The following is an 11,155-nucleotide window of genomic DNA, read 5'->3' on the forward strand; positions in this document are numbered from 1 at the left end:
TTAAAAGTTTGGAGACTTTTAAAGCTAAAATTAAATCGCGACGCGATGAAAATGTTTAAATACGAAAAAACGCAAAAGCCGCTGCCGTTCAAAGCACGAATTTTCACTCCCTCCGTCGCGGAGCAGGGGTTGCTCAACATATGGCCGTTGGCAAGAACAACCCGCGCGCAGAACAGAAGCGCGCCGGAAACACGCCCCACGCTACCATATTGTTGCCGGTTTTTCCGCGGCGCGGTGCCCGAGGATTTTCGCGAAAGTCTCGGTCCCCTCGGAAGTAGCCGGGAAAGCCCCTTCCGAAACCGCTGCTGGTGGCTTTTCGGGGAGGAATCATAAAACACGTGACCGAGGACAAACACCCAACGACGACGACGACGACGGCCGCGACCACGGCGTCGTCGTCGGAAGATTGGCAGATAAGAGCGCGCGCGGATCGAGCGGCCGCGATCAGCGCGTGAGAAGCCCCGGAGGGTGTGATAAGAAACTCTGTGCCTCCCGGCCGAGGGCAGTGCCGCCGAGGACAGGTTGCCATATGGTCCGACGACGACGACGACGATTGCCATTCTTCGACGCCACCAAAAACCGAACCATATGGAAAGAACCGCGCTCACCGCGGGAGTGACTTAGAACCCACCGCAGCAGCTGCTGCTGTTGTCCGAGATCGGCCGCCGAGTCCTGAGCGCCGAGAATCGCGGTGTCGGTGGAAATTCTTATCTAGAACACTCTCTCACACACACACGCAGAGGTAAACAGGTGGACGACCAACTCGAAATCGCCGTTCTTACAGGACGCAGAACGGTCGCAGAAACTGTCCCTAGAGAGGTAGGTTCACTTACTCGCACACAACCAGACGTGGGGATCAGAAGGACCTGGCTGGCTGGCTGGCTGGCTTCCTGCTTGGCGCACGTTATCACTAGAACCACTGGGAACGCACTGACGCGCACTCGTCCTGACGAACTCGCCACCGTGCCAGAAGCAATCTGTTGCCTGGCGCTCTAGGATGGGGCCCACCGTGGTCGCCCCCCCGAAGGCAAGCGGAGTTCACGCGCGCTAAGGAACGAACGCTGATCTGGAAAGGAGCGAGAGCGAGTGAGCGAGTGAGAGTGAGAGTGAGAGCTACTTCCGACACAGGAGAACACGACACGCTCGCTGGTCTCTGATGCCGCTACTGCGGATGGCGTGCGGACCGCATTGTCGGTGTCGTCGGTTCGCATCTTTGGCATCATCAGCTTCTATCTCTCGCCTCGCCACACATCATCCCTTTCGGTCGCTCTGTCGCCGCCGCCTGCCGATCGTTATCGTCATCGGCCGGCGAGCTCTTATCTCCGGAACACCTAGAACACCTCTCCCCGGATCCGGAGTCGGGTCCGGGTCGGGTGAAACAAACAGAGATGGAATGCTAGGGCGAGAGCGAGAACCTGAGACTCTGACACTCTCACTTTTTCACCGTTCGGCTCCGCGCTGTTTTCCAGAGAACCAGAGCGAGCGGAAGAGAGAGAAAGGTTGGTTGCGAAAGAACGAGAACGCGCACTTGTTGCTTGTCAAATTAGTGTCTCGCACACACACACACACACACACACGGGGTGGCGCTACTCAGTGCGAAACTCTTTTCACTTTCCATTCCAAGAATCGGTCACTCACGTCACCGGAACGCGCACTCGCATCTCTCATCGCTTTTCGGCGCGGCTCGGGAACTCGCCTCTGCGCGTTTGACAGGCGCGGAAAATGCGGGAAAAACAGCCCCAGAACCCGTGGGGATTCTCACCAACATGGCGGGGGAGTTTGACCAACATATGCTAACTTTCCTAACGCTTGTCTCTGGCTGCGTTACGCAATGGAGACACTTTAAAATGGCAACCACAACAAAACGGACCGTCAACAGTAACAACCAGGTTCAGGTGCGTAACTGTCACTATCACACCGTGGACACTATGGACAACCGACGAGCTGCCTTTGGTCGGTCGGACCAGATAGGCCGCGCGTTCTAGTTCTCGGCCCCATCGGATGCCGGTTCGGAGTCGGATTTTGTGTTGGCCCGTTTGTTTGTTTTGTACCGAATTCCGCCGAGCTGACCGACGGTCGAGAGCGTTTTCCCCGTCCCCCCTTCACGGCCTGCCGGGAAAACGGCGCAAAACGCTCAAACGCAAAATCCTAACCCCTAACCACCAACGATCCAAAAATAATCTATCACGCACTCGCACGCTGATGAATGCGCGCGTCCACTTTCTTCGCCTTCGCCCCGAAACGGCGCACGGCACGGCGTGTCCCTTCGCTTCCCTTTCACCCACCCCACCACGGGGTCAGACGAACGAACACGAACGCTACCGCCGCCAGAACGGAAACGTGTCTCTGTGTGTTGCGCCGTCGTCGTCGTCGGTCGGTCGGTCGTGCCGTGCACCCACACCAATCCGACCATTTATGACCGTCTTGGCCCGACCTCCCTTCCGACCACCCCATCACACTCCCACCCGGGGCGATTGAAGTTCTCGATGTTTTTGGCAATCGTTTCGAAATCGATTTTAGAATGTTATCTAACGACGGTGCGGTTCGCGGCCCGACCTGTTCGCGGTGCGTTGATGCTAAGAAAAGCGAGTGGCCGGTGGCGCGGCCATGTTGGGGTAGGGTGCCGACCAACCGAGAGCCGGATTATGGCAAGATCGATCTGCTGGAGCTGAACCGCCCTTGCTTTCGGAGGAGATCATGGTGGAGATCAATTCTTGGTTAACCGTTGACCACCGGCGCCATGCGTTGGTTCTGTATTGGCCATACAAGTTAACCATATGTTACGTTACAATGTAACGTCTGTTACAACTCTTCGGCCGCGCAACTACAGGGTGGTCAATTCAATGGTCTTTTTTTATTTGGTTGTAACAAAAAATAGGCTCAATCTTTTTCGATGCTTGAACATTTATTTGGAAGGTTAATTCTGGTTATTTATGTATAAAATACAATTTTGGTAGCAGAAAATTGGGAAATATGAAAAACTTATTTCTAAAGTTCAAGGTCTTCAACTCAAACCTTGCCAAAGAGAAGCCAATGCACCCAGAACGTTATGAGAAGTGTTTGGTGCCGATTTTGGTCTGGCGGCATCATCGGCCCATTTTTCTTCGATAATGAAGAATCAGCCGCCGTCAATTGCAGTTTTCTTGGATTGGTTCTTCGGCAAAATTGAAGCCGAAAACTCGGACGACATTCGGTTTCAGCAGGACGGCACCTACGTGCCATACAGAGACAGCCACAATCGATATTTTGCGCCCCATCTTCGGAAATCGAAATATCAGCAGAAATTGTGTTGTGAATATACCCTGTAAGAAGCTGCGATTTTACACCATTGGGCCATTACTTTTGAGGATCGCTGAAAGACAAATGTCACGCGAACACACCAAAAACCATTGACCACCTCAGGACCCAAATTCAAATGTCTATTGCCGAGATAGAACCAGAGACAATCGAAAATGTACTCAAAAATTGTAAAAAAAAGTAATGAATGAACCTTTCGAATAAATGTTCAACCATCGAAAAATATAAAGCCGTTTTATTTTAAAACCAAATGAAAACAAGAACCTTGCATTGAGCACCCTGTACTTGCCCGGTTGGTTGGGGTTTTCACGGCAGTTTTGACGGCGACTCCTATGACATGGCTGGCTTAAAATCTTGAACTAAATTTGAAATCCTCTGATGCCAGACACCCGTTTCGTAATACGTACATTTCATAGTTTCAAAATATGGTGTATCTCGTGTTATCGGCGAAATTAGAAAGATTTCATCTCGATTGAGGTATGATCAACAAGAGCTTTAACTAAAAGTAAAGCTAGGTTCGATGTCTCACTTCCGCTCGACTTGAGTCGTTGAGTCAGAAACACTTGTGAAGTTGGAGAAGACGAGCCCGGTTTTGATAGCATAAAAGTACCATTCAGAAGCCTTTTGCCTTGCGGACAAAATCCCAAGAACATGGTCACAGGTGTTTCTGCGAGTCGAGGGCGATAACTCTATTTACATTCTCACCGTGAGCGGTGCCGATATCTTGCGAAATGTGAAGTACGGGGAGCCTCCATCACCCCACCACACCACCACCACCACGATCATCATCATCGCCGCTGCCGCCGACGCCGCCGTATCAGTAGGAAAAATGCGGCCCACAGATAACATATGGCCTCGGGGGGCTGGACGCATCTGCGGGAGGGAGCCCGAATCCCGAAAACACATGTAAACACATCGCATCACATGGTGGCGGGCGCGCGGGTTGTCACCACCACATGCGCGGGTCACGGCGCGTTACCCTCTAAACATATGTCGGGCGCGATGTCGAACCGCGGACTGGCTGACGTTGAAAGTCACCGACTCGCTGACCACACCGGATGTAAACAGTGTGCGATAAAGTGCGATATTCTTACCGCTAATCGGGCCCGGCGACGGCATTTTTGTGGATTGCAACATTTTCCCCCGATGACTCACTGGCTGACTGCTGCCGGCCATAAGAACGGCGCGAATGGAACAGCTGGTAGCATTGGCGAAAGAATGGAGAAAAACCACGACCCGCGAGAAGCTCTAACGCGGGCTACACTTTCACTCTTCTGCCGCCTCTAACTGCTCTGGGCTCAGGAAAAAGAACATCTCACTCTCGAGTCTGCGGTCCAGGGCAGGTGGAAAATGTTCTCATTTTCTCGAACTCGGACTCGGAACAGAGAGAGAGAGAGAGCGTGTGGTTTGTGCGAAGTTCTTCTGATCGCAATTCTTATATCATCGTCCGGGAACTCAGTTAGCACGGCTTTTCGCACACGGGATCACTTGTTGCGATGCATCCCCAATCACTGCGTTTTCCCATGCGTCCACACACATACACAAAGGTTGTTGACGTTTAGTCCTTACAGCATTGCGAATATGAAAGGGTCGCGACGCGACGAATCAACTCTCGTCTCTCATCGGCAGTGTTTTCACTGGTCCGCTTTGGCTTTGCTGTGCACCGTACATTCCTGTTTGGGTTTTCCGAGATCTTATTGACCACACTGCTCCGTAGCGAAGGATCAACTGATAACGCAACAGGAAACAGCCAACACCGGCTCAGTTGAACGCATGAGCTGCATCTCGTGCTTCGGTTCGGATGTTAAATCGGTTCACAATGTGATTGGGAAGCAACGTAGTGTGATTTGCAGGATCGCACCTGTGTGTGTGTGTGCGTATTGGCCAAGTTCGCAACAGGCAGTTGACGTTGCGAGATGTGACCCCCACAGCCTCTTGGACGGTGGGAACTCATTTTCCGCCAGCGCGCACTCATTTTCCGCCAGCGCGCACTCACCACTCAACGACGGAATCGGTCACTCACGCCAAGCGAGTTGCTTCTTCACTTTTCTTACACCGAACTACGGTTGCAATTTCTTCTGTTTCATCGTGTTTCATTTCAATTCCTTCGGATCACGGATCGCACGGATCGAATTGACAATTTTGCCGACCACATCCGACCAAACTGCGAATCGGTTCAGAGGGACTGATTTAAGAAAAAGGGAGAGAGAGAGAGAGCGGGGAGATCGGAATCGGCGCATCGACAACCCACGGGTCGGTTGGCGACAGAATGTTCCGAATGGCGTTCTTCGGCCCGCCCGGCCGCGGAGCTAACCTGCCCCATCTCGCGAGAGAGCGAGTGGCGCGCGCGTGTAACACTTTCGGGCAGCGGTAAAGTGCCGAAACTAGGCCAAAGTAGCCGGCGACGGCGGCCGTGGCGGTGTGGCCGAAGGAAAAGAACCAACGGTTACTGCCCCGTTGAGTGTATTCTGACGAATGCGCGCGAGTGCGTACGGCGCGGGCAGGCAGACAATGTAGAGCACACGTTAGTGTAAAGTGTGTGCATTAACAGTGTGCCGTTCCGTTCCGGTGGGTGGTGGCCGGTGGCCGGTCAATCCGGGCCACGGGCCCGGAACGGATGGCGAACGGACCCCGTTGTACCGTTGTACCGCCGCGGAACACACGGACTCCCTGAGCCGACCTAGCTAAGAACCTCGGTGCGTCATAAAGTGGACCGGTGTAAGCGAAGGATGTGAAGAGACAGGGAAGGGAAGGGACACACTACACGCACAAGTTTAAGTCCAAGACTTACTACACTGGCAACCTTAGTTAACTCCAGTGGGCAAGAAAAATAAGTCAGCTGTGCGGACATAAAGAAAATTGACTAAGGTACAAAGAAGGAAAAACGGGCAGAGAGAGAGAGCGAGAGAGAGAGAGACGGGGTGAAAGAGAGAAATCAAGGCTGCGCAAACCGTTCCACGAACGCCGGGAATGTCCACCGAGCCGTTTCGATATACGGTTATTCTGACCGAAAATCCGCTACGGTTGGCCCCTGCCCATTGGACCGGCTTGTCCAAATATTTTGCCAATCGCACCGACGCACTCGAGTGCTTCAAGAGGAGGCCACACACTACTTACTACTAGTCTATACCTATGGAAAATGTTATTTTAAAACATCTGGCAGTGAACTGCACTCTACTTGTACTGATAACCGCAACTAACATGAAGACTTATCCGAATGACGTAGCTTAGTCGATTTGTTAGAAAGAACGGAAAAGAACTCCTCAGCTGGTGCACTTGGTAGAAGAGTATGGGCAACGAACTATGCTGGACTCAATAAATTGCCGGTTAAATTGACACGTGCATCGTGCACGTAAATAATTCGTCCATCCATTCGTCCAAACCTTGAAACAACGTCGTAACACAATTGATCGAAAACGGGAGGAATCGGGAGACTATCTGGTGTTCACTTCGTGGTCGCGCACTTATCAATAAACGCTGTCGCTGTAAACAATGCGCTAAGAACGACACAACACATCTAATCTGGGGCTACCACCTTCACGGACGGACGGTGCCTTCTTTATCAGGAACACTTTTTAGTCGCCAGTCGCCGTGAATGTGATAGCAAATAAACACTCCTTGCACGACGCAACACGCACGGCACGGGTGCATCCGAACCGAACTTCTTCGAATAACTATCGGCAAATAGCTGATAGATTTGTGCCGCACTTTTTATCACGACACGCATGCGTGGGCATTTTATTTGTGATCTTCGGCGTGTGTGGGAGTACGGCGTCTGTTACAGTACGAGTAAAATTAGAACGAACTAGAAACACCGTTTGCACCGCCCCATGGAACGTAACGTTCCCAAGTGGTGCGTCCATCCCATCTCAGTTTTGTTAAGCTTGTTGACAATTAAAATGATCGCTATTAGAGAACGGGGGTTTTCTCGTCCACCACTGTTGGCGTTCCAACTGACGCCTCTCGCATGGGAATCGGTTGCCGAATGATCTGCGGCCAAAACCATGTGGTTGATGTTAAAGTGCTGCAAAAGATGTTATTCTACTTTCTTTCTTAATTCTGAAATACTCATTTTACTTTTAAATCAATTTAGTCAAGAATCTTACGAACCAGACGAACGATTAGCAGAGGACATCATTAGAAGGATAGACACAAGTGCTGACGCAGACTGGGCATTCGAAGGAGTCGTAGTTGGCATTGGTACCGGTTGATGGCATAAGCGGTTCGAATTGCGAGGCACAGACACGACTTCTGATCATATTGAGCCCACCCAAGGAACGCTGCACGCCGCCCCCGAGTACTATAGATAGAACCAAAACAGAGCCGACCGTAAATCCTGCCAAAAGGCAAAGCTGTGCAACCGTCCCCCCGAATCTGGCTCAAGATCCAGAAGAAGACAACGAATCAAGCAAGGTGCCATGGGTTGACGACACCAGGAGGGAGTTCGCAAAGTATAACGATTGAATTTCTGGAGAATCAAGATTGCGGGCGTTTAATATCCACAACCCAGTTCGGACTCCAGACCGTACCCAGGCACGTAGAGGACTAGAATTCACGAACCAAGCTCATCAAGAAGTTTGCTAGCCTTCGAAATGAGGTATTCACGGTAGTCGTTAAATGTGAGCTAATTGCACAAAAGCAAACCACGATCCAGGTCACGATCTAAACAGTTACATCATTGATTGTGTCATCCTTAAAGTAATCTCATTACGCACAGCAATGTAGCCGGACAGTCCATTCCGGATGCAGAAGGATTCGTAATTGTTGATGTCACATTGACGATCGTTGCAGTCAATGAAGCTCCCGATCAAGTCTAAAACTCTAGCATTGTTAGAATAAAGATGAAGTCGGCAGTCCAATTCTTGCTTCAATTCAATTGTTCTTGCCGCATCGAAATACTAATAAATGTCGCTAGAAAAGTACCCGAAAGACCTGTTCTAGCACGTTGCTTTGAGAGTATGCTACAGTCCCTTGCAGTGCAGCAACACCAAAGCGGTGGCATCACTTTAATTTTCTCGTTCTTGGCTTCCATTGTCAACACCCTGTAACTAACAAACAAAACGTAGTGAAAGCATCATTAAATTTCATTAATCATTAATCATTAAAAGCATCTACCGAGAAAATAATAGATTACTTTATATCCAACCTTATAATTCTTTCTCGCACCGACATTCGAAGCTTTATTGTCCTAAAGATGCTCTTAACTATGTGTATCTAATGTTCATTAATTAGCGCAATCCGAAATTCCAACTTCAAACTCTAAGCTTCATAAACGAGAGTTTAAGCCGAGAATACTTGAGGCGATCGGCAAAGATCCGAAGCACAACATGAAACTGCTTACAACGCCTGAAGACGCAGACGTTTTAGAACTAGATTCGAACTTTAAAAATACGCTGTCCTTTTTATTGTGCGCAAAATTCTTACTCCAAATCCTTGGCCTGTACATTCAGCTTCCCGAAGCGCTTGCAAAACGAATCATTTACCTAAGCCCAACCGAGCGATGCACGTTTTTCTGGGCATACCGAGTCACGTTCAGTGACTTGAAACGACTTTAGTGGCATTTTTGTATTATGCTTTTATGTTGTCCAGGATCCATTGCATGAAGTAGGAAATGCGCGAACTAATGCCCGGAACACCGGAAGCACCGCAGCGAGGCCCGGCCGAGATCACACCGTACTGGACGTAGCGGAAGTTGTACTCGGGCACCTGTGCCTTCATCGGTCCACCGGAGTCGCCTTCGCAGTGCAGCGTGGCGTTGCCGTACCCGGCGCAGATTGCGTAGTTGCTCAAGCTACACGCCACCGAGGGGATGCGTGCTTGCAGCAGGACCGGGCTGACTTCTAGCCGCTCCGTAAGCCCCCACCCGGTGATCCAGTACATCGTCGGGTCAAAGCCCATCAGCCCGGTGGTGAAGGGCAAACAGACCGGTACCACGTCGCCGGTGCTAAAGTCTATCGTACGGTTCAGTCTCAGTAGGCCGATGTCGTGCCCGGATCGAACGATGCGGGTGAAGTTTGGATGGAATCGAGCTTCCGCTACACCATACCGTTGGATGGGCGCCGCACACGTGTCATCCTCGCAGTCCGGATCGGTCCGGGTGTCAAACTCCCCGATGCGTACGTAGCGTCTGCAACGGGAGAAAGCACAGTCAGGCGCAAACCGGCGGGGTCAATGCGTACCACGTGACGGAACCTACAGTCGCTCCATCTGTCCATCGATGCAGTGGGCAGCCGTCAGGACGTAACGGCTATTGATGATGGTTCCGGCGCACTCGGAACTATCGCTATCGGAGGTGGCCGATGTGTACACAATCATGGCCATCCACGGATACTGGAACAGGTGGGCTCGCTGCCCAAAAGCGATCTTATTCTCGGTTTCCGAAACGCCACAGTTGTTGCGGTCGAACAACCGCATATTCGGGTGGCTCAACACAGTCGACACCGGCCTGGCGGTGGTCGTGGCCGGAGCAGGCGCCGGCGTCGTTGTCGTGAGCACGGTTGTCGCCTCGCAGCACACATGATACCCGGTGGCCTGCAAGTAAAAGGTGAAATGATCGTTCCGCGCTATCCTTGAGGTTCGAGGGACACTCTGCATCTTACCCCAGCCGGTGCCGTACAGATGGCGCTCCGCAGGAACATCGCCTCGTCGGACGAAGGCGCCGTTCCACGAGCCGAAATATCGCGCAACAATCTCACCACCAGAGGGCACGTCGCTAACGGGACACAGAGCCCGGCCCGGTTCATCGGTGTCCGGCACGTCGGTGCATCCTCTCCCGCCCGTTCCCCAAACTCAACCACCGGAGCTATAAGTATTCCAGAGTACAGTCGGTGTTAAATGAATCTGACATTCATCACTTGCCTGGGACGCCTAACACCGCCGCTCCCTTACCTTCTTTGAGGCGATCCTTCGCGCAGCACAGATAGTCGACCTGCTGCAAGCTCGTGTAGCACCAGTTTCGGCGCACGTACATGTCCTTTTCGCTGGATTCGATGAAATCTAGGCACCGTTCCGCCTCCGAGCACACACCCGGCCGGCCCGTGTCCGTTTCACACTCCCGGCCCGTTTCCTGGTCGAACACGAGCTGGGAAGCAGTGCAGCAAATGTGCGGCTGACCCTTGACCGGATCGCACCCGACCTGGAACGCCTCCAGCTCCGACGTCAACGTGCTCGGATCGTCCACCATGGCGCAGCGGGCCGGTGGCACGCACTTCCCGTCATCCCCGAACGGCGTCGTACAGGACTGCCAACTGACGCGCTTCTTCAGCTGCGCCCCGATGCTCTCGTGGCTGACGAAATGGTCCGGATCGCAGCACACGTACAGCTGGCCGGCTTCCTCGTAGCAAAAGCTTCGCTGCAGTCGCTTGTGCAGCCGCCGATCGTAGCGCTTCTGGAGCACGGCACTCCGCTCGTACACCGCCGGACAGTTCTCGATGGGGACGCACTCCTGGGAGCAAGAGCCTTGACTTTCCATCGGCAGCTCCGGTTTGTGCTCGTCGTGCCCATTCTTCCCCGTACAGCACACATGTAGAGTCTACGAAGGCAAGCAGTATCGCACGCATCATTATCACCATTCCCGTTCGCCGTTTGACCTTACGCCCGACAGCTGCTTCGTGCTTACCCCGTCGCGTCCAAAGTTGCAGGCGCGCTCCCGCAGGAATGCTTCGTACTCGAACGACGAGCAGAACTGAAGCCGCAGCAGGAGCCACTTGATCGAGGAACATTTGGACACGGGCACACACAGGCCCTGCATCGGAAAGAGGGATCGCGTCGCACACCAGTTCTGGCAGCTGCTCTCCAGCACCAGCACCAGCAACCAGCCGGTCACCGCCAACCGCACTCGCCAAACGTACTTCAGCAT

At 52.4% G+C, this 11,155-nt stretch overlaps 1 protein-coding gene across 1 annotated transcript; it reads right to left on the bottom strand.

Annotated features, from left to right (window-relative positions):
- Positions 1-8,499: 8,499 nt before the first annotated feature.
- LOC128270304 (serine protease 7-like) lies at positions 8,500-11,155 on the bottom strand. Its single transcript, XM_053007706.1, has 5 exons — positions 10,916-11,155; positions 10,186-10,828; positions 9,897-10,099; positions 9,494-9,828; positions 8,500-9,424 (listed from the first exon to the last, which is right to left on the bottom strand). The coding sequence occupies exons 1-5, from the start codon at positions 11,153-11,155 to the stop codon at positions 8,866-8,868; spliced, it is 1,980 nt and encodes a 659-aa protein (XP_052863666.1). The 3' UTR covers positions 8,500-8,865.

The sequence above is a fragment of the Anopheles cruzii genome, chromosome 3 (genome assembly GCF_943734635.1).
Source record: "Anopheles cruzii chromosome 3, idAnoCruzAS_RS32_06, whole genome shotgun sequence".
In the NCBI taxonomy this organism is placed as follows: Eukaryota; Metazoa; Arthropoda; class Insecta; order Diptera; family Culicidae; genus Anopheles; species Anopheles cruzii.